At 42.2% G+C, this 26536-nt stretch overlaps 1 protein-coding gene across 2 annotated transcripts in view; it reads left to right on the top strand.

Moving 5' to 3' along the window:
* The window catches only part of LOC135947049 (TWiK family of potassium channels protein 7-like), a 102313-nt gene extending 75815 nt beyond the window's left edge, over positions 1–26498 (top strand). For both annotated transcript variants that reach the window (XM_065495606.1, XM_065495605.1), the window contains 4 exons: positions 22519–22744; positions 23366–23723; positions 24118–24558; positions 24978–26498. In XM_065495606.1, the coding sequence (XP_065351678.1) occupies positions 22519–22744; positions 23366–23723; positions 24118–24327 (794 nt within the window). In that variant the 3' untranslated portion in view covers positions 24328–24558; positions 24978–26498. The remainder of the gene's footprint in view (positions 1–22518; positions 22745–23365; positions 23724–24117; positions 24559–24977) is intronic.
* The last annotated feature ends 38 nt before the right edge of the window (positions 26499–26536 follow it).

Here is a 26536-nt window from a genome sequence, read left to right as displayed (position 1 = left end):
GAACAAGTTCTTTTATGTGTTCTCGAGGCCTTGAGATTTCATTTGCGAATATTTGCATTCAGAAGTTTTAAGAAGGAATCTCCAGAGTGATTTAATATTCATTAGGTGTCGTAAGGAAATTTATTTCGAACATGAAACGTACAGAGACTTAGTCAAGCGCCAGAGCAGATGTGGTACGCAAAAAGTGTAGCCAAGCCATGCCGTGTAGCAACTGCTGTTGATTTCGTCGTTCTCTCTGCTCTTTTTACTCTACGCTATGTTTTCTGCTTCGTCTCTCTCGTTCTGCTGGGAGCGCACGTGTATTAAGAATTTTATTAGCCGGCCGTGCATAATTCAAGCGCGCAACACCAGGTCCATGCGCATGCAAATTTCATCATTCGAGTGGTTTTATGCCTTCTTTTATTCGCACCGGCACTACATTATGCATATCATGGACGCCGTTACATTTGCATCTGATAATATGGGGCGAAGCACGGGCGACGGACTGTTGGGTAACCATCAGGAGCAAAGCCGCGGGGGCTGGCTTTCTGTGAGGTTCCAATTCACTTTGCAGCCTCGTTTTGCAAACTGTTTTTCTAATTTAATTCGCCATAATCTTATAATGTTTTCCCGAGAATTCTTGCAGTACTGAGAAAATTGCGGAGGAAAAGAAAATAACCTATCGTGCTTTTAAAAATTTATTCATTGCCATATTCTGGTTTTGTAAATAACCTACCGAAGCCTGCAAAATTAAATTGGATTTTGTGAATATTCTACTGGTAGTTCTCTTTTACGGGTTGAGCTCTGCCTGAATAAACATCTCTGCGTGTATGCCTTCTTTTCTCGCCTGCTTTTTGTTTGAAACTTTAACGCACCACCTTGCATGAAAAATTGAAGTTGCCCCACGCAGTCCGTGCCTGTTTGATATCTGGCAATGGACGGGAAAGCGGCGGCGTGAGCACAGAGGGCAGGAAGGGAGTCTTTAGCGCTGCAAAAATCGACGCGTCACGTATTCTCGTCATCCATCTTGCGTGCGGAAACATTGAAAACACATTATTTACATGCGCGGCTAATGCGCCGGATCGATCAACGTCCCGCTAATAAGACGATTTCCATCAAGGAAATCAGCCACTCGTGAAATTGAAAAATTACCAATCGTGCCGAATATATGCTGGTAATTTGCATCGAAGGGTGTCACTTTTAATTATGAGCAATTTACTGTGATCACCCTCGTTTGCATCGACTATATGTTATACCCTTTTGCCATGGGATTTGCCTACCAAGCCAATGCTTTAAACTCTTTTGATTAATAGTGGTTTAATATTTCTAATAACGTGCATTTAATGTGCATTTTTTAAATATTGATTGATGCTAATGAAAGAAGAAGCACGCGAGGTTGTTTATTTGTCAGTATTTATACAGAAATATCCTGCTCTACAAATATCGGCTACAGGTTGCAACCCTAATTCATGAGCTAGAAGGGAAATATGAATTTCAATATGGGTTTGTCAACAATTTTCCATACATCGATTGTATATCAATATGTATTAAAAGCAACCTGATAAAACATAACTGCTTTTACATTTCTGAATTATATAGACAGGTCTTTGCAAAATCAATGAGAGATTTATTGTTTGAATTATGTTCGTGATTTTGCAAAACTCTTCAGCCGAATGAAAAAAATAATTCATGCCTCGTTCACGACGTGAAGCAATTGTTTCTTTGATGCACTTTACGACGTGAAGCAATTGTTTCTTTGATGCAGTTTACATACAAATTCCTCGAACAATAATTACATCAGCTTGCATAGTTCCTTGGCACCCTCACGTTGCTCTCCCACACGTACTAGTTGCAACACTTCAAAGAGACTGTAAATCTACAAATTAAATTAACACCAGTCTTTGCCTCGAGCGATTCATGGAAGTCGCAACTCTATGCCTTGGAGTGCAAGCACAAGAAGCCACCGCACATTTCACAGACAGACCCGAAGCCCATATTTGCGGTTGGTCTGGCCATAATCGCGCGTAATCGTGGTCCCATTGTCATGCTCGCTGTGGATATTATATTCTGATACAGGCCACCTGCAGAACGTTTTAAACGACCCTCGTTCACGATGCGTTTCAAACTGCGAATTCTCAAGCGAGACGCCAGCAAAGAGATTTGTCGACCGATGGGGAAATGCCGCGCTGGTCACCGGTTGACTCGAGGCTATTCCGCTCTAGAGTCCCAAGTGCTAGAAAAAGAGTCATCAACATGAACCCCCGTTGCTTGAACACAAGCGAAAGACAGTGGGAGATCTTTGTATCAGAGTAGGAGCAGCAGTTTCCACTTTCGCGTGGGTATCGCCCCCTCTCTCTTTCCGCTTTTCTGGCGGAAAATTTGGCTCCGCTTTTTTTTCTGCCGTATTGAAATTCTCTTTTCTCTTACCACAAAATTCTCTCCCCCGGTCTCAGCTTGCAATCTGGGTCATGAGATCGGAGGAAAGAATATTATTTATTTTTTGCCTCGAGCTCATTTTTCAATGGACTATGACAAATAGGGCCGCGTCTGCATCAGCAAAACGGATTCCGGGCGTGCAGGCCAGATAATAAGACGGTTTTATTGCTGTCGGACCTGTTCTTTCTGCCTCATCCAAAACGAGTGAGCCCCTATTCTATCAGCTTTATGTTTTTCTAACTCGACCAAATTGACGTAAATTTGCAGAACTTTGAGAATATTTTATAAACCTGTCCGGTCAAGCTCGAATTGTGATCTCCTTTTTTCACGGGACCCTTGGGGATCATCTTGCACGTCAAATACGTGAAAAATTCCGGTGTGTTTGCGGCTGTCATTCGTTCCCCTTTCGTCCGGAAACTCGTTACAGAAAACCCTTCATAATGCCAGTCCCAGAGAGGCTATCCTTTCCGATTTCGTTGCCGCTCGCAGCGCGCCTCAATGGCGTGCTATTTCACCAAGAATATGTAAACTTGGAGGAAATCACCAGGCGATGTGCCAAAAAGGACCTGGGGAAATTTGAAATATTTGTTAAGTTTTTTTCCCACTGAGTGAACCCCACGAACCATTAATTTTCACCCTTATGCAACTTGCTAAACATGCCTGTCGAGCAGGTTGCATAAGCTTCTATTTTCTCCCCCACCGTAATTATTCGTGCAACAAACGACGGGCCACTCTAACCGAGTGCTGCCTGCTTTTTCCTCATCCGCTCTGATTAAATATGAATAAATACATTCACGCCACGTGCACCTGAGCCCGTTGGAGAGTGCAGCATGTAACACCGGGCATGAATTGGCCAGAGCCTTTTTATGCGAGCACGCCAAGCGTGTTGGGCCCGATGAAAAGCGTGCATTGTGGGAAAAATTCCAAACACCGCGCTGGCAAAAGCAGATCAAGCCGGCTCAGATGCCCGCTACCCATTTAAACACCATAAAATGCTCGTGGGCGAAACATCAAATTTGTTGTGTACAGAGGACGAGGTGTAGGCTCGCGATAAAATGAAAATTTGCCCAGCGCGCGGGATCAGGGTCGCGTTACAAAACCTCCTACGTGCAGTAATACCTGCTGGGCAAACACGACGTGGTGAGAGGCTGTTTAGCATTAATTCTGGAGGCGCAAACAAGGTGGAAAATCCCCTTGTTACTCTTTCTCCTGTGTGCATTGCATGCAATGAGAGCTCGCGAATTTCCAAATTCACGTTTTTGTGTTTCAGCCCTTTTATATTGCGCTCGGTGAATTACTTGAATTCTCTTTCATCTCACTTTCCTCGTAAAACTTTCGTGTGTTGGCAAATAATACCTCCCTTCTCAGTTCCACTTTTATCTTTCGTTCTTTATTTATGTATTTTAATGCTATCTCCCCAGAATGCAAAGAGTTAAGTAATTAAATTTTCATGAGAAGAGCAGACAAGAGCAAAGAATGAAATTATAATTTTTCAACTGACAAGAAAAGTTAATGCAGGATTAAGCGTTGCTTGCAAGATAACTGGGTTACGCTACTAATTCTTTTTGCTATAAAATATCCTAATTTGGGAAATTCACGTCACATAACCTTTTTATTGTTTGCTGTCCACATGACCCTAATACGCATTTGCTACAATGCTGAGCCCATCACGCGTTAGACTTCCCTGCTCCACGTTCCTTTTTCTCCATTTCTACTTTATTTCAAGCATTAGCTGCGTGCGTGCATTTGCTTTAAGTGCAGTCAATGGTCGGCTGCTTCGGCCTGTTGTTTTTCTCCACTCGGTTGGATTTTATGACTGCAGCGCAGCCGAAAAGAGTGTCGTCCGCGATGGCATCTCTCGCTCTCTGCGAGTAATTACTCCGCCCCTGAAGCAGCATCCCCTCCGAGATTGAGTGCATGGAAGCAATGCGTTGCCGGTGAAAGGAGCAAAATAACAATTACATTAGCATTTTAATTAATGGCATCGAGTGTTCGCGGAATTTTTGATTTCTCTTAAGAGCCTGCCGGCAGACAGAGACAGAGAATTTCGGCTTGATTAAAGCGAGTGCGATGGATAATTCAATTGCCACCGCTCCACGCACCTACCCCGGCCGCCAGAAAGGGCGTGTGCAGCGCTATTCTTCTCGTTTCAGCAACGCGACGAGATTTGTGACGCAGGTGGATGAATGGGATAACGCAATTATGCAAATTCGTCGCAAAGAGGCACTCTTTTAATTGTAGTTGAATTATATTTAGAAACGTGATTTAGCGTTTAAGTGGTTCGTGAGCGACATGCGGTTGAATTCAAACACGTATGCACATTAACTTAGTGAAAGTATGACGTAATCTCATTAGATGCCTAAATTATTTTTTCGTCCTTCCCCTCTTATAACGAAGCATGATGCAAGTCATAGAAGAGAAAGAAATTTTTAATTTAATTTAATCCCAATTGAAGGAGTGAGTGAAATAAACGTTTTATACACCATTCCCAGTTTCCTTCGTGGAAACACTCGACTTGGTGGCACAGGTAGCTTACAAGCCGCATTATTTTTAATTCGAATTGCAAACAGGTCATTTGACCGCGCGACTCTGGCAACTCGGGCTTCGTAAACATTTATGGGCACAGCTCCTTGCGCTCGACTGGCCAGCCAGCGATGAAATCTCCAGCAATATTAATTCCGGCTGCAACGTGCGTTGCCATAACAATAAATTCCCATTTATATACCGACCGAACAACAAACTTATTCCAGAGCTCCGCCGGCTCCCGTTTCTCCTCTCTTTTTTCTCTCTCCGCCTGGATTTATGACGTTTTCCTCGCATTTCCGAGCCAGCAGTAGTCCTACTTTTTTTTCAGCATACCAGTGGCAGCGAGCAGGCTCGTGTTTTCTTGCTGGTTACGTTTATTGCGGCAGTCTTAAAATTGAATTGTACTTGGGCAAATATAACACGTGCAACGTGCACTGAATTTTTGCTACCGCTGCACGCTGCTGTCGTTTAGATAAATGGCTGAATTCAATTTTAATTACAATGTCAACGAGCCAAGTTTGTTGGATAAAATTTCTCGGATAAAATCTAGCGCACCGAGGAACTTTGCGAATGCTTTTCTGAGAGTTGTGCAGTTAGCGCGAGAAACTGTTGTTTCCCAGCAAGCACTTCTGAGCTGCGGCAAAGTGTTCACTCGCTAGATAGAAAAGTTTTATGTCCTGTTTTCATTTTGCCTGAAAGCAAACCTAAAGCAAAACTGCCTGAGCTGGCGTTCCCCTTCAAGATCGTGCCGCTAGATCAATATGCGGCGATCACCAAAGGGGAATCCGGTGCTACATCGTAAAATTCCGACGAGAGCGTCTGTGCCCGGTTTTTAAATCAAGGGCGTGGAAAACGCAGCCTGTGGAAGCAGACAGGAATGTCGCATAGAGCGTTTTGCATTTTGGAAAGCATCCAGTGGCCGACAAAAGGAGCAATTCTCTCTCGTGTTTTCCGCCGACATCAGAGGGCGATCACGATCAGGCAGCCAGCTGAACCGCCAGGACACAGCACAACAGCTTGGCAGGGCCGACTATATTCCGAAACAAAAAAAAAAAACAACACCCGCACACAAAGCTCAACATGGAGGTCACGATCCGAAACAGAAGCTGTGGAAAATTTATGTGCCAAAATCAGTCGACTTGCTGAGGGTCTATTAAGATATCAATTTTTTGCCGGCGTGCGCCTTCAAGATATTAACAGCAAAGTGTGGTGTGATGTATGGTTTTTGTCTTCCCCTCTCGGGTCTCGTGTATTATGTATCGCCGAAGCACCGTTCAAGCTCTGGTGCATATCAAACACGGGCATAGGAAATCAATTTTTCTCTAACTTTGAAATGTAACCTCTGATACATTCTTGAAAGATATAGGCACGATGAGTTCAAACTTAAAAAAGTAGTTCAAAAATATATTCCCTTTATCTTATCAAATTGCCTTGTTTAAATATTTTATTCTTGAAAATTTTACCAAATTAACTTTTTTTACGAGATGTCAATTGGCAACGCAATATCTTTATAAATTGGCGACTAAAATCGAATAAAGCCTCGTTTTTTTTACCAAAATCGACTGCCATCCAAGTGTAGCAAAAATTTATTTTTAATAATCTTGATTTTCCCCTGAAACTTGAGTTATTTGTTTCTTCTAACAAATTTTGCCCTCTTTTATCAATGAAAACGATTAGTTTAGCTTGGAACTCCGGCTAAAAAAGGAAAACTGACTTGAATTTCAAAAGACCCAAAAGACAAAGATTAAAATTATCCACACATTTTTTCTACAAGAACATTAAATACTCATGACTCATTCATTCAAAGATATATTCATAGCCATTTTTTTAAATGGTAATACATATTTCATATTTTAATACTAAAAAGGAAATTTTCTCATGAATATAAATTTGATTTCTTAGAACTGAATTGACTGAGAGGACAACTCATTGATTATTTTGTAATTCAAATATTGATCTCGATATTGCAGAAATTTTGGGCTTCGCTGTGCTAATTATACCAATTCAAAGACACTTGAGTTTAATTGCCCTGAAATAAAGCGACGCTGCAGTCGCGGAGAGGTTGTTTGAGTTCGCCTGCCGAGATGAATTTCACATGCACACTCATAAAGCCGCGGCTTTGACGCGTCGCCAGAATCAAATTACTCTTCCAGACGAAAGGCCACGAGCAATAGAGAGCCGCTCGTGTAGCTCCTTAATATAATGAGAGAATCTTGCTAATGAGCAAGTTGTTGTCTGCGTCACTAATTACGCACCGTTTAATATTTTAATCGATGCGAGCGTCGCAGAACTCATCGAAGCAGCAGCAGCAGCAGCCAGCAACCCCTTGAGCTCGGCGGGGTTATCTCGGGTGCCAGCTGGATAACTCGCGAGTGCGGTGATGTCGTGCACTTTGCATGCTAACCAGCCGTTGAATAATTATATCGTATCGTGTCGCCAAATTGAAATATAATTACTCGCCACGAGCAGAATGTTGTTCGGCGGATGTAACACGAGCCCGAGTGCATTTTATAATCATGAGCGAACGCCGGCCAGCCAGCGTAAAATCTCGTAATTATGGAGCCAACTCGGGGAACGGTGCGGGTGAAAAAAAAATTAACTCGTCGCGCAAGGCTGTGCATGCATTCATAACGGCGCCGGCCACTGCCATTAAAATGAGCACCGACTGCGGCAAAAACGACTTTCTCGCACTGCCTGATGTTAACGCTTCAAGGCACACTTTCAATGGCAGATGAACGATATCTATTTTTCGTCATCACGCTTTTCCGTTTTAATTCAGTTAATGTCACTTCGGTGCAAGTAGTGGTTATCTTCTCGTGAGCTATGCGTAGTCATTAATTGAGATTTTTTAAAGTGTTCCTTTATCCCGCTTGGTCATTTGCGTGTTGCAAAAACAGAAACGACGAGTTCTCTCAGCAGGACGAGAAGCTCTTCGCCATGAAAATAATAACTGCAGCTCGCTCGTCCTTTTTTGTCTTTCCTGCCGCTTGTGTACTGGCATTAAAGCGAAGCGGCAGCAGCGCATGTAAAATTTTATTTTTGTAAAAAGGAGTTAACTTTATGGCAAGTGTAACGAGTTTTGTTATTGCCGGTCTCCTCCATATTTGGAAAGTTTTTGCCTACCCGCGCTGCCTCGTGGCCCAAGGGCGGTTTATTCCACCGATTCTCTAGCTCCACTGCGCGGCACAACGCACGAGCACTTGAAGCTTGATAAAAAAAATGCTCCTTTTTACCCAAGTGGCGCGTGAGATGCGTGCGTTGTGCACCACGCTGACTGCATTTTTAAAACGCCGCTGCTGAAAAGACCCTTGTGCGTTAATTGCAGTAATACTCATCACCTACATTCATATACGAACAAAGACTTAGAACAGGAAAGTGAATGAGTTGTGCTACTCATTACACAGAGAGGGAATTTATAATCAGGGCTCAACAAGAGTTAATATTACCTGTAACATGTACTTAATATTTCAGTATTGTTTTAATCTAGTTTTATTATTGAAGAAATAAGACTTTAGAAAACGCTTTAGTTTTTAGAAGTGAGCCGTAGCAATTATGGCGAACAAAAGAAATGGCAATTTAGCTAACAATAAGAAACCTTCCTTATCACACGTTGAACTAAGTACTACGTGCTCCAAAATAATGCAGGAATATCTATTTTCGTTCCACGGCATTCTCCTCCCAAACAAAACGGAGGCGGCGGTGGCGGCGAATAATGTATGCAAAGCAGTTGCCCTAATGAAATTGCCGATCAAAGAAAGTCTCCTGCCAAGTATCTCGGCCGGCTCATCCGCATATTGGCGTGTTATCTCTTTTTCTTTCTCATGTCGTCAACATGCAAATTCTTATCTCTTGAGAGATGCAGCGTCGGGAATGCAAAAAAGCGGCCGCTACACTTTTAACTTCTCGGCTGCTCTTTTACATTTTAAAGGTGACCTGCGACTTTTTTTGCTGGAGTGAAGAGGCGTGTTGTTCGTCGTGCACAAGCCAAACCCCATGCGGCCATCGGAGAACGTGCAAAGACTGCAAGGTTGGCCCGCACTGTCGCAGAAATTTACAGCCTTGAGGCGCCTTGGGAGATGCTCTAAAGAAAAACCGGAAAAAGGCGAGGAATTTTCAATGCTCACGATGTTTGAAAATTTTATCCGCCTGTGGCGCACCGAAAGCTCATAAAAATTCAATAAACTCCCCGTCAAATTGGTAGACCTTTCAATTCGAGGTAGATATATTGCCAATATAATTTAAGTAAACGTATTTCGTTGCAATACTGAAAGTTAAATTAATATTCATCCATGGCGAAGTGCAACCGCTGTGCAGAAACAGGTTAAAAGCCACTTAAGGGAATGGTCGACTCGCTGTTGGTTGGCTCGGAGGAAACTTCTGCACAAACTGTGTGTCGTGCATCAAAGTGCATGCAAAATTCAGCAGTCACTCGCGCGCTGTGAAAAAACAAGACGCAGTAATAGTTTCTCGGAGAGGCGGAGGCACGGCATGAAATCTAATTTATGGAATGCAATGCAAATAACGTTGGAACGGCAGTTAGTCAAACCTTTGCATAGTCTTTTGCGAGTGGAATGCCTTCGGGATGGCGGGCGCCTCGAGAGAGCTCTTGCACGAGTGCGCCAGCGAGAGAAGTTCTCTGCGACAGCGTAGAAATATAGGAGCTAGCTCCCAAGTGCACCGGGTCAACGCCCAACTACACAGACGATCCAATACACAGACACGAAGCCGAGCAATTCGCAATACAAAGTACGTGTCCGAGGTAGAAAATGTATGCAGACCTGAGAGTTAAACGACTCGTGCAGTTATGAAATTCTCTCAACGCTCAGCTAATAATATGTAAAACAAAAAACGCAGTTTTCATCATCAATATTTAAAATTGTTTGAAAATTAGCAAAATTAGAAAATGATGCGAACTTTTGGAAGTAGTTAGTTCAAATTGATTGTTTGAGCAATGAGACTCTTAATTGTACAAAATAAAAAATGCTCTTTTTTCAGAAATTGCATCACTTGACCATATCCTCAAGGCTGAATCCGTTTCATTTTGATGATATTATTTAAAGGTAAATGTTTTATGACAGGGAACTCGTTAGTTCAAAAATATATCTGGTCGGAGAAGATAAATTATATTTAATCAAAATTGAGAGATTCAAATTGATAATAACAATAATTTGTTTGGAGAAATAAAAATTAATTGGGAGCATGACATTGGGATCGTTGAAATTTTTGTGATAGCAAATTGGTTTTTTTATCCTGAGTGTAGGCAGCAGAACCATTGATGACCTTTCCATTCCAGCAAACAAAAGGTGGAATTTATGGCTGCATGAAGATAAAAATGATAAAAAGGTGGCACGTGGCAGATACGCCGAGGAAAGAGCCCAAATCGAAGCTGTGTTCGGCGCGGGTAGCCAAGATGCGGCCGCCCCATAAGTGATTTATGCAAACAACATTGAACAATAATGTGCACTCATGCGTGTGATTTATGTTAATATTGGCGGCACGCATTATGCCGAAACGCCGGGCAGCACATGTGAGAGCAAATTTGCCAGCCAAATAATTTATCGGCGGGCGAGGTGCATATGGTCTCGGCCAAGTTTATTTAATAATCCGCGCGCGAGGAGGGAGCTAGGCCGATTTTGCACACACGCTCCGCCGACTGCCATAAAAAATTTTGTCCATAACTTTTTGAGTGAAACATAATGGGCCTGCGAACAACGGCAGGAAATGAGATTTTCGCTCTGAGGAGACACTGCAAAGGGCACTCCTTCAAAAGAGTGGAAATTAAATCCTCGCCAACGCTTAACCCACCAAATATTTTAACCAAAGCTGATGGTTTTCTTTAAATAACTGGTTTATTAATAATTTTGGTGTTTCCGGGTGCATTATAATTATTTGATAAAAAAGGAGATCGTATCTCATAATTATCTGAATTAAAATTATTTTACGATATAATTCTATTATAAATAATTACGCTAAAATTTAGCCCTGCTGATCATTGAGATCCCAGATCTATAGGTTTTGTACAATAGAAATGAAGGTAATTATTTTGCGCTCAGTTTTCTTCTGGAAGACTTTTATCACTAAAAGTGAGTGATTCCAAAAGCCATCGTGTTCAATAGGAACGCTTTTCCAGCAAGCCCATGTGGGCGATTGTTGACTTTTCCGCTATCAAATCCAGCAGGCGCGATCGGGTGTTTCATTCCACCGATGCGGGAATCGAACACTCAACAAGAGGAACCGCGCCGCACGCCATTATTACACTTACTCCACTAGCTGCGATGTTATCAGACAAAGGGTCGGTGTGAGAGCGAACTGGAAATTTGAACTTTGAACCGGCAGGCTATTCTTGAGCAGGTGACGACGCACCGACGCCCGCGTGCAAAACGCTGCGTTATTTGTAAGCGGATCACAGGCACAGCAGATCCAACAATGGGCAAAGTCAACACAGCTTGTCACAAGCACCTGCATGTGAATGCTGATTGCCTGGCTGCCTGGGAATTTATTTGTCACCGCACTACCTGTGTTGCGATGGTTCGTATTAAATGGGAAATGAATGCAACCGGTGATGTGATCGTAGACGCTTGGCTGGCTATATGTGTCGCGAGCGAGCTGAACGTGTTCATTTCGTCAATCGAGAACATCGTTTACAGAGATCAAACGGCGGTGGTTTTCACACCTCGCGGAATTCACGTTACTACTTTAACAAATACGTTAATGGAATAATGCTTTTCCCTCACATTCCGTTCACGTCTCTCAACTCCATTAATCAAATGGAAAAAAATTTTACAATAAATCTTTTGATGTTTTGTGTGCCTTTTTCCGTACCTACGTCAAATTGATATTTTGATATTTCATTATGAGGATTGTTCAAAAATCATTTATCAAGGAAGGAATGGTTGCTATTGAAACCAAATCAAAATCGACAAGATGAAATTCAGTTGCAATTTGCCAAAGAAATAGAGGACCCTTCACAAAACAGAGACAGAAACGAACGGTGATGGCGTGCAAGAGAGACATGTCAAAACACTTGTACCGTCGAGTCAAGGGGCCCTCGTAACATTTCCAGTTAGTCCATCCCGCCTTACAGATGGACAGACTTGAATATATGCCGCACTGAGAACGTGAATCATAAATTTGCCTAATGGATTCCTAGGCAATAAACCGCACGCGGGGACCATTTGTATTAATTGTGGCATCAGCAGACGTAGTGCTACTTTGCAGGTGTGAGAGCGCTGTTGCCGCGGAAATTTATTTTCCTCGGGGGCCGGCATTAAGATAATCAGGCTGACTGAAGAGCAGCAGGCTGATCCCCCTCTTTGTGACGCGATAGGAGATGCAGCAAACGAAGGAAAGGCAAAGTGCCACGCTTTCGGCTAAACCTAATTTCAATCTTCTCATTCATATTTCCTGGAGCTGTAGAGCGAAATGTGCGTCGTAGGCTTTTGTGTGCAATGATCCTGATTGGACATATCGCTGCGTCTGACACTTATGATCTTTTGATTGAGTCGGAATGGAGAGGGGATGATGTTGCGTCTCGCCAGATAGATACCCGAGCCCGTGTCATTGTTGGCAAGGATACGCTTTCTGTCTCCTACTTATCAAAAGTCTCTCTTGGCAAGGCTGCGGATTTTTTTGCGCCCGGCTCCGCTTGGGTTGGCATTTCTTGGCGAAATTGACACGTATTTGATTTCGCTGTAAACTATAAACACGGTGAAGGGAACGGCACATGTTTGACTTTGGCCTGTTGACTTTGCATCCGAGTGTTTGCCTTTGCTGCGTTTTGTGCAAACAAAATAGCTCTCCGGCGAAATCGACTGAAAGACCCAACTATGGGCACGCTTGCATATTTTATAGCGCTCGGTCCAAATCAAATCTCAAGTCGACAAACATACAAGCGCCTCTCCATTGGTAATTTTCTTTAGCGCTCTGATCGAATCGGATAAATTCGTAATGTGATCGGAATAAATTTGAACAAACACAACGCCACTTTCTCGGCGAGCAGGACGGTAAACAGCTTGGGAAAACGTCAGCGTTTGTCTACATTTTGTTGTTATTTCAACCTGCAGTGGAGTTTGCTTGCCGTCTACGCGTCAGGCAAAAGCAATTTTCTTATTGTATTGCCCACCTCAGGGTTGCAAACAAAATCTAATTGTTTTGGCATGTGTATATTCTACGGTGCGGTGAAAAAAGGAAATGAAGTAAGGCCTCCCTTGGCTACAGCTTTTGACATAACAGGAAATGAGACATTTCGCTGCTTTGGTGTCATTTCTTTGGCAAAAACAAAAAATACGAAAACCGTTTTTTTGCGTTGTTTTCTGTCACAAATGATCGTCGTCAGGATATCTGCGTCGAAAGTTTGGCGTGTAAAAAAGCGCGCTTGCTTGGAGGCCACCATAAAGAAAACACTCCCTTGAGAAAATAGAAGCAAGTTGGACGTCGTAATTAATAACAGGGAAAAATGAGTTGCGCTGGCACGGCATTATATTTGTCATGTCGCTCTCGTGGAGGAAACTTTTTTATTGGCAGATATGGCAATTTAATTAGCAGAAACATTTCGGCGGTGCGCGCACACAAAGAATTTATTTTACCCGCCGTGCCGTGTTCCCTTTTATCCGCGCGCGCTCTGCGAAAGCGAGGAAGAAAGACATGGAGCGAAATTTAATTAGTCGCATTTTTTAACAAAAACACACGCCACCCGCGCCGAATATCCTTAAATTTGTACAAAACGAGAGATGCTTTTGAGCGGTGCTGCCTTCAAAGGGAAACCTTTCCATTACAATTCCATTGCACACATTTTGCTTGTTCGCAGCAAAAGAGCACTGGCGCGCGATATTCTCGTTCTGCTAGTTAGTATCGTGAGGTCATTACTTTTGCCTTCAACGTTTCTTGCTGCTCTTGGAAACCTTTTTGCTCGCGAAATTTGATAACATTCATCAGCATATATTTTTTTCCTGGTGATCCTGCCTAAAAACGCCGCTTCCACAGCTCGCTTTGTAAGGGAATTCAGATCTCTCTAGAATTGAGTTTACGCAAAGGCAGCACCACATATTGCGAGAGTTATTAAAGAAGACACGGATGCTCGCTTCTTGAATAATGGAGCTCACATTTCCACGCAGCGCTTAAGAACTCGAGTTTCCGCGAGCCTGAAAAATCCTTGCAACTCGCCAGCTATATGGCATTGAATATTTCATTTTGCTGATTTCAAATGCTGTCTTTCTGAGTTCCATTACTCCGTAATAGAGCAATCAAATCATGCGGAAGTGCCTAGCTGTTGTGGTAATGTTTCGAATTTAATCACAAGCGAATTTAATGGGCATTTCAGCAAAACACAAACGCTTCCAACTCGTCACTCACAACATAAAACCTTTATTCAGTCGGCACACGAGACCAGCCGCAGCTTTGCATATTTTATGCTTAATCCACCTGCACGCCACTGTTTATTCGACGATGATTCCAGCGCGGCCCACACAAATGCAAATAAAGGGCACCTCCGCCCCTCTGTGAAAATACCCTGCTTGGAGTGGTTGAAATTACGCGTGTGCATCTCGTTTGCCTTAATTCAGCCGGCAATCCTAGAGCCGAGGGGGTTTAACGACGGAAAAGAGAGCCTCGTCGTAGTTGGAAAGTCGCGTAAGGGTATGCATATGGTCGGAGCACAATATTTCACGGCTAAAAGCTGGGCCGGCAAGTGCATAAATTTAATTAAAGCCGCCCGAGACGCACGCGGCGGGTGGCTGACGGACGAAAAGAGACTTGCTCGCATAATGTAGCTGCTCTCACGACATCTTACTCCGTGGAATTTATGATTCAAGCCGGCACGACTATTACACTCGAACTTTTAACTTTATGTTACTTGCGCGCCCGGGTCGTCGTCGGCCGGCGCGCGACTCGGCTCCATTAATGAAACCAACTGATGCTGCGACAGCGGTACCCTCCTAAATTTGCGACTGGCTCGTTTGTTTTCAGTGGAATCATCTCTCCAGCTCTCGTCCCGCAAGAGTTCTCGCACTGCTCGAGAGCTTTTCGCTCAAATTAATTAGTGTACCTGCGAAAACTTGAATGAGATTGCACACAGAGCTCAAGTTACTGATAAAATATTTTTAAATGTTTAACTTTCTTGTAATAATGGTAAAATTATAACCACTAATTTCATATCATTATTAGACTTTAGAGAACAACACAAAGTTCACGTTTCTAGTAAGTTCACGCCAGTTTTCTAGTAAAAACTCTTCCACCTTAGTGATGAATAATAATACTATGGGGAACTTCTGATGTTGAATAACTAGACTTCTCTGAAATCTACTTCACATAATCTGGGCGAGTCAAAGTTTGTGGGAGCGTAGGCCGAGCGAAATTAAGCATCAACAGTTTCCTGAGTGGAAATACTTGTGTAGGATCAAAGCAGGGTACTCTCTGCTAGTTTTCCAGGCAATGAAAATTCTAGGAATTATTCTATTTTGAGTGCTTTATACAAGATTTCTACGGCCTTTATCATTTTCATTACGGGCTGAAGTGGCATTAAATTTTCAATATTCCGTTGAGTGTAAGTGAAAATCTTCTGGTGTGTAGGAATAATTCCGTTGTCACTACTCCAATGTGCGCTTAAAATATAAAGTTTTAATGGCAAAACTTTTGTGCTCCCTTTCGCTGTGTGCTGCTATTATCGTGCCATTCGCCGAGAGTTTTCGTGTGCTGCGCTCTCGCTCCATCTTGTTGCATTTAATTATTGTAACGTATGTGGCCGTTTTTCTCAGGCGACTCGCGTTTGTCTAGGAAGTTGTGCGCTCGTTCCTCTTAGCGGTGGTTAATATACGCTTAAAGCCACACACCTGCTCTGGAGTGGTTTTCAATTTATGATAATGTGCAGTCTGTTGAATCATGGCGAAATGATTTTTTGCTCAAAAAGCCAGTCAAAGGCGTGCTCATTTCCAGTCTACTCCACTAGAAAACCCCATTAGCCAGTGCCAATACTCTGTTAAAGGCTAATTCGTAATTCATATCTGCCGTAGCGTGCGGCACTTTGTCAATAGCGAGCCTTTCACTAGTCGGAGCGTATCAATGTGATGGGTATTAGCAGAAATTGGTATGGGCTCCAGAGGGCTGCATCACCGGAGATGAAAGATGACGCAGGCTGTAAAAAGGGCCACGCATTAATTATTCAGTGAATGGCGGTAAAATAATAATGATCTCGTGCACCGACACCAACACGAAAAGAGACGAGATCGAGCAACTATAGGCACATAAAAATACATATATAGTAACTTTGCAGCGCTCTTCTCGCACTTTTTATCGACGTACGCGACTGTCATTATTTATTCATTTTGCGTTAGCGTGACGCAAATTGCAACACACAGCAAATCAACATTATTAAGCTGGTCACCGCAAAACAGAGATGCGGACGGGGTTGCGACGTGTGTTTGCTGTTTTTGCCATTCCGGTTGAAAGCGCGCAGAATTATTGGAGATTGATAATTGATTGCTTGCGTTGCAAAGTGAGGTCGTGTGCAGCCGTTTCAATCGACCTAAATTACTGAATTGGAAACTGCGTTCACCACTTTGCAATTTATAACAATTATTGGAAAGTCTGATGCTGTATATTTATCATGACGTGTGTCTTGTGAACAAATGACTATGAGCGAAGAAGGTCACCTTCTAATTTGGGTGACCAAAAGAGGGGTTTTAAAGAGCCCTTGATACAACTGTCAGCCATAGATTTACTACTAAAAGCATCTACCTCAAAAAATGGGAATCCAAAATCAACTTATTGGCAGAGCTCTATATCGCAGCTGTGTCTCGTCTGTTTGGATTTAATTAAATGCAAAAGGACCAAAATTCTAGCAAATGAATAAATTAAATTTGTATAACAAATAGTTAGAAGAGAGTTTAGTTTGAAAGAGGCTAGAACAGATGCTCTCATTGTTTGGGAGCTCTACACGTCCCAATAACACTGACAAGCGGATAAAATGGGGCCCGACTGGCCGTATAGGAGCTAGGGCCCAATGTGGCCATCTCTTTGCGCACCGAGGTATTTCATTGAAACGCCAGCAGCCGCTAAAAAGGTGCAAAATCCAGAAAGTCGTTTGGCTATTTGAGTCTTCTGGACCACTTTTTGGCATCTTTGACATATAGCTGCCAGTAATGGATCACCGATATGCTCAAATATCTCCTTATCAACGCGGAAAAAACAGGTTGAGGTTGATGAGTTTGGAAAAATAGGTCTGACGACTGTTACGACTAAAATTCAACTCGGTAACTCAATAGGTTAATAAAATTCATCGTATTTCAAAAATTTTTGGTCTGCTTTCGTCTCCCTTTTTTCCTATAAATATATTTACAGATTTTGATTTTACCTTATCGTCCATTAAGAAATAATTTTCATGGCCAAAAAATTTACAAAATCTTGCCAAACAGTCGTAAAGCAGTATCAGATATCCAGGCATAACTTGTGTTGCATTTAGATAGGGCTTATTGCGAAAGGTCTTTCGCATCAAAATTATTGAATATTGTAATTTCGAAGCATAGACTATATTTGTGGTTTGTTTTTAGCCCAGCTCAACTTTCAAAGACACAGCTTGCGGTGGTTTAGACGTGCGAAATTGCTTGCAAAAGCCAGCTGAAATTTCATCAAACCTAACGCAAATTCTGTGCACACGCTACCCAGCTAACCAAACATGTGATTCGTTTGGAGCAGGTTTCACGCATGAGGCAGTCTGGTCTGATATGAGATATGACAAGTTGAAACTGCGTGCGTGTGGGTGGATGGAATCGGAGATCGCATTTAATTTGGAGAGTTTCGCGCGTAGTGCTGACGGCAATGTTGATAGCTGCAAGACGTGCGTGTGTCTGTGCGCGCGGCCGCGGGCGATATTCCGCAACAAAACGGGTGTTTCCAAACTCGACGCCGCTTGATCCTAATTAAGGGCGACAGGTAGGCCACTCAGCTGGCAGAGTTTGAGCTGCGCCGGCTGGGAATACCGCCGTGTCACAAGTTTCTAACGGAGTAGTCGTCGCGCCTCCGCGAATCCAATCAATAATTCAGCCGACGGACCGAAATTTCCATTCGCCCTCGCACCGACGGAACCGATTTTCTGCTGGGGAATGCAATACTTAGCACACGGTCTTTATTAAAGATTTAAATTTCGCATGGCTTAGCCCTACATCGCCGGATGCGAGGCTCAACTCTCTTTTCTGGGCGTCGCATTTAAAATTAAAATAGCTAATAAAATGTTACAATGTGCAATATATTCCGACCGGCTTGACGCCCTCTCCGTACCGCGGGCCTTTCTCTTTTCTAGCTATCCCGAGTTTTTCATAAAAAATTCGCCTCTCCTGCAAACATAAAAAGCATTTATGTGGCAGTCTCCGAAAACACGGAGAGGGAAACTGCGGTGGCGTCGCTCTTGGAGATGAATCAAGAAAAAAGCAATTTGAATGCAGTGATTTATTTTACGGCACACTTTGCGCCGCAGCGTTTTAAACTGTTTTTAATGGCGTAGTAACCCTCTCTCCCTTCGCACGCGCGCTGCTTTTCCGTATTAACACGCTGCGCGCGCTGAATTAGCTGCTCATGCCGGAAGAAATATGAAATACCGGATAGGATGAAGGCGCAAATAAGTGGGCGACGGGAGAATTTCATACCTTGCTCGAGCGGCGACAGAAATTTTTGTCTTTCCAGCTTAGCAGCCAGTCGTCAAACTGTCACCGTGGATTATTTTGATGGCAAATAAAGTGCTTGCTCAGCACTCCAGGACGCAAACGTAATTTTCTTGAACACGTTCGACTCATAGAGCGGCTGGGAAACTTCAAAACTTTTATATTAAAAGAGTTCAAATTCTCTCTGATAGATTTGGTTGACGTCAAATGGAAGGAGATCATAATTTCTTAGGATCGCTCTGTATAGATCTTTAGGAAAGCTAATTAGCAACTCGATCGTATTGTTAATTAAGATAATGGCTCAAAGCTTTGAAGTTTTCCAGAGAATATACATATATAATTCAGTTCTAGCTTGATCCGTTTCCATCACATAAATGAACAGACCTCTTGCGTGCTGTGGATTGATTGGAAAAGTACTGAATCTCATCTGTAACGAGTTTATTATACTTATTCTCCTTCTGCAAACGCAGACTCAATTTGACCTTTTGCGTGTTCTAGAACTTTGAGGATTCAGTTAGAGGATGGATCCCAATTGATATTCCCCTAGGTGCGCAGCTAATTCCATCGCACTACATTTACATTCCTAAAGTCTAAGAACAATTCGCCTATTTCCGGCCTGCCTATCAAGTTTTTGCAGCACTACCGACGCCACGCTCACACATTTAACTCGAGAGAGGGCTGCTGGCGAAACGAGAGATTCACGGTGGAAATTAATTATCAAGACTTTCCATGAAGAGCGAGAGAGAATGAACAGAGCCGACTTCAAAGGACAGAATTTCATCTCTTCGCTCTTTTGTTGCTGTACAGTCCTGTACAGAGAGTTGTGCTCTCACTCGCTTGCTCGTGCGCACCCCCCTGTTCTACTTGCACGCGCGGCGGCTCTTTGTGTTTGCGTGGTGCCATTTTTACCTTTTGTTTTTTCAGAAATGCACATTTTATTTATCTTTTGACGAGCTGCAATATACGATAATACGTTTCTCTGTTAACAAAAGCTGACTTACCTACTTTGTTCAAAGAATTTCATTAATTTTTCATGTAAATTTATGAGTACCTGATTTTTTAAGGCAAATGTTTTTCCTTACCTGGTTTCTGTACGAAGAGTTATCCGCTTTTCTGAAGGACTATTTTTAATGCCTATATCCTCACTTAATTGTTAAGCAAATACTATTAAACCACTAAAGTGTTTGGATTGTAAAATAAAAATGTTGTAGCTCTTCTTACTCCAAGTTAAAGAAATCCTGTTCTAGAAATTGAGTTGTTAGTTTTGCTTGTTATCACGAGGAATTTTCGCAGATCTTATTCAATCAAACTCTTGCTTTTTCGTAATCAATTCGCGGGATGTTTTAGAATTTTAATTATGGAATATGGGAATCAGCACGGGGCTCTAATGTAAGCCTTGGTGGAGCTGGCTGGCACTAATGAAGTTGTTCCACCGCTCTCGGTCTCCCTGCGCCTCCCTCTCTTTTTCATCCAGTCGCCCAACACATCAATGGCTTTATCCCAGAATAATAACAGCCGCTGTGAGCTGGTTCCTCATCGCGCAAAAATAATATGTTCGCCGAATATCAGTTGATTAAAATTCCATTGATATGAAATCTAATTTCCTCGTGGGCAAATTGCTCTGCCATTATTATTTTTTTCAATCATGAGCTTCGCTCACTTGTTTCGATCCTGGTGATACTTTTTTATGTGATTTCCTCTGCGGGGAATTTAGCCGCTTGCTGAATTTTACCCGTAGCGGTGCCATTTCTAAAGCAATGTAACTCTCTCCTCATTTTTGCTCGATTTTGGAATTCAATTTCAAGTGAAGGCAAACCTAATTTCCACTAATTTCGAGCAATTTTCCCAGCTCAATTTTTTGAAACTTCGTATTCAGGTAGCTACATGACATCAGATATAAAATTTCAATTTTGTTTCATGGTATTAAATGGTTAATTTTTCATTTCAATTTGTAGTCGGTGCAAAAAAGCTTTTGTGTGGGTGGTGAAATTACGAGGCTAGCGTATTGATCAAGGTGTGTAATTCTGCTATAGACGAACTAGAGACCGCTAGCAAAAGAGTCAGTTGATCAAGTGAAAGAAGCGATCGAAGTGCTCTTGAAAGGCAAGGGGAGACAGTGCGGGTAAGCCGGCAGCCCCTACCCTACTCTTAATGCAATATAAAAATTCCAACCAAGTTTTCCTTGTATTTGGTACTTGGCCAAAAGGTCTCTCGCGTCTCTTTCTATTTTTCTGACGCTGCCATTGGTAACAGATGCTTCGGATTGTTAGGAGATAAAGCATGCCAGAGCCTTTGAGACAGGCCCACTCAGTAGAGACAGAGAGACACGAAAAGAGTCTGGTTGCACATTTTTGGACCAAGCTGCGCGCAGCCAGATTGAAAAAAACTGTAGATTAACACCAAATGTAGTCCATTTCACTAGCATGCATGTTTTATAACGGATGTACTTACAAATTCTTTGGTATTCCGGAGCTGAAGCAAAATAAATAAAATTCCCCCACCCTCAGCCGAATCTACCGTAGGAAGTTTGAATTGGAGTTCGGGCAAGTGCTCCGAGGGAGTTAGAGTATTGGAAAAGTTATTTGAACGCAACAGCATCAGTCGGTGAAGGGCTTTTGATGTTTTGATCACTTTCGGAATTCTTTGTTAATTTGGACGGCTATATTTTGCGTACGTCAGAAGGGTATCCCGGTATGGAGAAATAACCCCACGCGATATGCTTTTAACTCAAACCACCTGATTATTATTGAATAAAAGACGGAGAAGGGGGTGTTACGGGGGGCGCGAAATGCTTTTAACGTTATAATAGTACCGCCAAGACAGGCGTATTATTAATGGAGCTCGCGCGCGCAGCTCTGTGCGAAATATAATCATGTAGCATCAGGCACAGGACGGTGAATTTTAAATTCGTTTTTAATCCCACCTGAAAAGTTGCAGCAGACGGCGAGTGAAAAATGGAGCCGCTTTCTAGTCTCGTCTTTTAGACGTGAGCAAAAAAGGGAAATAAAAAGCGGCTGTCGCCACGATGCCAAGATAGGAGAGGAAAACTGGTGCAAATTGGGAAAAGTTGCCTTTGTCACAAAAAGCGGAATTCATAATCACGTTAAGTGGCGATAGCAAAGTGGAGCTAATTTGTATAACATAACATTTTTCATGTTTGAAAAGGGAAACAAAACCTTTTGGAGTTGATTCATGTATTTTATAAAAGAGTCAGAGGAAAATAATTTCCTTTTATGACTCCAATTAATTTGACTTCTTGAGTCGACGATGTAATGAGTTAACTGAATGTACTATTGGGTAATTTTCAAACGTTGCGCTGCACGTGTTTTTATGAGTGAAAAATAATTTAATAAAATCAGTTATGCATGACCCAATTCTAAACAACGACGAGACGAGTTGCTATATAACTTTGATTAATCAACAACAAGCAAATTAGCACACGACATGCTCTTTTTCGGTATCTGGAGCTAGAAGGTTTTTGCTTGGGTTGCTTCTTGAATGCCATTTCATTAGATTAATTGAACAAAGTTTATCTCCTGGTGCGTCTGGCGCTTTGTCCTCTTTGAGGGGACCTTTACGCGAATCGCTGAACTCCAAACAAACAGAGCAAACCAACTACCGTACAGAAGCAGTTTGCTACGCAGACTAATTTCGCTAGCAAAAACGCCCGACTGGCGATACCAGCACCAACGTAGAAACATTTAAAATAACACTCACCGATAACATTTCCCCGTGAAAAAATAATAATATGCGGGAGGCTTATTTTGGTACAGCACTACGCGTCGAGTATGTATAATTTTTCCAATGTCGACATACATATTTTTTCGCTGTAGGCCATTCCCACAAATAGGTGGAAAATTCTGGCAATTTGAAACTTTTTGCGCACAGAGTGAGCGCAGGCCATAATTATTTTCGTTGTGTGTTTCAGGTTATGGTGGTGTAACGCCGAAAACCACATGGGGTCGCATCGTGACCATAGTTTACGCGCTTGTTGGCATCCCCTTGATGCTCGTTTACCTGTCAACGGTGGGCGACCTGCTCGCGAGAAACTTCCGCCGCCTCTACGGCAAGCTGTGCAGCTGCAGCAGTGGAGGCAGCTCCGCCTCCAACTCGGCAAACAACAGCGGAAAACCTTCGCCCAACGACAATTACAGGTCATTAGTCATTGCAAAATGTGTATTTATTTCGCAGCAGGGGTGACATTTGTTGATCCCCAATGCTCTTTTTTACGGCTTTCACGGATTAGAGTGGCATGTGGAAATTAGTTTTTTGCTCCATGCCAACACTACAATGGTGAATTGATTGAAAAAATCAAAGCTGTGCGGCATTCAAATTGTCCAGCATGATTTGCAAAAAAGGCTTCAGCAGTCGTGCACCATTGGAGTTGAATTAATGCTTTGCATTGCAGCAAACTGTAATTATAAGTTTTATGCAATCAGAAATTTATTTGATGTTTAGACAATTTAATCATATATTGTAATATATATCCTTTTTTCTTCTCAATTTAACATCATATTACACCAAAACTAAATATACTGTATTGACAAGTCGCAGTGAGAAATTTTAAATTTGAACTCTTTTAAGAACATTTAATAGACTTTTGATTTATAATGCCAAGGCTAACAAACAAAGATAATGTTAGCTTAAAAATTGAAACTACTACTGTTAAATTTATTTCTTTTTATTTAAAAAATCTGATTTAAACGTATTTTATTTACTTTCTCAGAATGCACCACGAAAAAGATGAATTTGAGAAACAATAGTATTTCTTGCAGAGTGCGGCACATTTCATCTAAACAGAACAGTGTGGATGGCGGCCTAAAACTTCACCCCGAGGAAGAGCTAGTCAAGCTGGAGCGCAACCACCCACTCGACTTTCCCTCGGACACGCCGTCCGACTCGAGGCAGAACTTTGTGCTGCAGCATCACCACCCGCAAAGGCAGCGCGTGCCAATGACGCTGTGCCTGGCGCTGATATCCGCCTACATCGGCGGCGGTGCCGTGCTGTTTCAAAAACTCGAGAATTGGTCGCTGCTCGAGGGCTCCTTTTTCTGCTTCACGAGCCTTGGCACCATCGGTTTCGGAGACCTTCTGCCCGGGGTGCAGCCAAACATGCCAGCCAGAAATGCGCAGGTGAGCTCACGTAGATTTCCTACGTACTGTGTGACGCCTGTGTTGTGTGCTTACGTGTCACACTATTGCGGCTCTTGCTGAGCAGAATATTTATTTTGCTGCGAAACATGTCGAGCACAAAAAGCATCGAATAATCAGATGATCTAAACTAACAAATATGTGAGTTGAAACGCATGTGTTACACTTGATTTATCATTACTAGCTGTTCTGTTACCATTAGCCACCATTTATATATATGTATAATTAGTTATCTATACCTGACTGCTGACAGTTTCGCTATTATTTACAAAAGTATGCACCACGCTCAACTGAGCTGCAGTGCGCGTTGCCTAGCCGCGCTAAGCAGGCGCTTTTTCGTTTTACCCACAATTTCTAACCCACGATCGAATTGCAGGTGTCAATTTTGTCGACGTCTGCGTACTTGCTGGTCGGAATGGCGCTGATCGCGATGTGCTTCAACCTGCTGCAGGACGAGGTGGTGGCCGTCGGCCGCCGCATGGGCCGTCTGTGCGGCCTGGTGCGGCGTCGGCGACGCCACCACGAAGAGCACTCCGAGTCAGAGGTGGACGACCTGGCGATGGCTGTCGTCTCCGGCACGTCCTGACGTAATAACCCTGACATGCCCGGTACCTCAGATACCATGTTGACGCCCCCGCCGACAGCTGCCCTGCACCACAGTCTTCCGCGTCGCCGCCCCCCTGACATGATCAGCCCTGGACAGGCGAACACGGTTGAGTACTTTGTGCCGCGCAGTGTCAGTGACTTCAACCTGCCGGCGCTCAGTGAAACTAGCCTCAACAATGCCTCCTCCACGATCATCCCACCGCCACCCCTGGTAATTTAAATGCTCATTTTATACAAACAGTTATTGTACCGTTTTTTAACAAAAGGCACGGTTGGGAGGGCGATTTTGGCTCATGCCCAGCAGGAAAAAAATTACACCAGAAAACAGTTTAAACCCTGATATAACCTGTGTGTTGCTATATTTTGAAAATATTGATAATTAGTTATTGAAGAAAGCATCCAATTGATATTTCATTTCAATCATAATAATTTAATATATAGCGCAATTAAGGGAATTCTATACGCGGCTATCACAAGTAGAGTGTCCTTTGTGAGATATTTTTTAAAATTTCTCATTTTTCTCTTTTAAAAAAAATCATGAATCCCTCGTTGGAAAAATATTTTTAATTTAAGTGTGTGCATATCTTAACAAAGTATAGAATGTGTAAAATAAATTTTTAACTTATACAGGTGGATGGAAGTGTGGGTCCACTGCCAGCGTTGGTAGGAGGCGGCCGCCTTTGCAACACAACCCCACGCAGAATGCCCTCCGAGCAGAGGGTAGTTGGCGTCGGCCGAGAAAAGATGGTGACTTTTGAGGACGACTTAACGCCGAACAGAGGTAAACTCGCCGGCGTTGAGGACGTTTTCATGTGACAGCAACAATAATCCAAGGCGGATTTCAAGGAAGACAGCTGCTGTTCCTGTTGTGATACCGTGGAAATGTCTTTCTGATTTGTCGGCCGTTTCCCGGTGAGATGCCAATTGAGTGTGGAGAAGACTATTATAGAGTGTGCTCATGTTACTCTAACTGTGAATTAGATGTTGTCGCACCTGCTCTTCGATTTGGATTCTCAAGTTTAAGAGCACGTGATCTGATGGACAGATTTTATACTTCAGTTGAAATAATTGTGTACATATAAATTTATAGAAAATGATACATATATATATATGATCATCCGTTTCTTTCCTGCCTCAATTTAAGTTGAAGCAGCGATTACATGTGGTCAGACTTGCAAGGAAATAAACGTCAGTGTTCGTTATTTTTCCCTTTTGTGGGAAAGAGACTGTATATTAATGAAATAAGCATTGGAATTTCATAATCATCCCAAAAGTAGCACAAAAAAGACCAAAATTATGGATGTTCTGTTCATACTTTCTGGAATTGATTTCTAAGCATAAATCAAGAAATTTCCCACCGTGTATTTCAAACTGCATCCGGACAAAACAAAAGAAATACTGTTTCAGTCAGGTTTAATTTTATGGATTTTTTTGTTATCCCAAATAGGAAAAATGTTAAAACCACTTGTTACTGGCGATGGTGCTTGCAACATCATAGTTGATGTTTATTATGGACATATTATATAAATTTTCTATTGATCTGGAAACACTGGAAACTGTAACTGTAAATAACGCAAATAAATGCCGCTCCGTATATTTAAATGTGCATTATAAATCTCTTATTAAAATTGAAAAACTTGCGGCGAGTTTGTATTTAAATCTATTTCGATGAATTTAATATAAGTATCATAAATCCAAAACAAAATTATTTTAAAAGACAAACACACTTATTTGGGTGTGATAACTCTTTGATAATCATTATACTTAACTGCATTTTATTGCTTTTGACTGAACCTGAATATAAGTAGGAGGGAAAATGTCAAATTCTTGAGTGTTGCTATTTCTATACCACAAATCTGTATTGATGCTGTCCTAATATTTTGTAATTAATTTGATCATATTCAATTATTTATATTTCAGACGAAATTATAACAACAACGCTTTTGTGAAAAACCACCTGCTGTCTGATCTCGTTTGTTGCGAAGAGTTTCATATTCAAAAGACTTTTTTGGATTGAAAAAATATTAAATGAGCATTCCTTCAACTCAGAATTTAAAAATAAAATATTGTGAGCCCACGATATCATTTTTAGAACTTGCCGTGTTGGAGTGTTGTAACTGTTTTGGAAAAAATAAAATTAATTAGATTGTTTTTGCAACCGCTGTTCTTTTTATTTTCTAGAAAATTTC

Source organism: Cloeon dipterum, chromosome X (genome assembly GCF_949628265.1).
Source record: "Cloeon dipterum chromosome X, ieCloDipt1.1, whole genome shotgun sequence".
Classification (NCBI taxonomy): Eukaryota; Metazoa; Arthropoda; class Insecta; order Ephemeroptera; family Baetidae; genus Cloeon; species Cloeon dipterum.
This window is presented reverse-complemented; position numbering and strand designations above follow the sequence as displayed.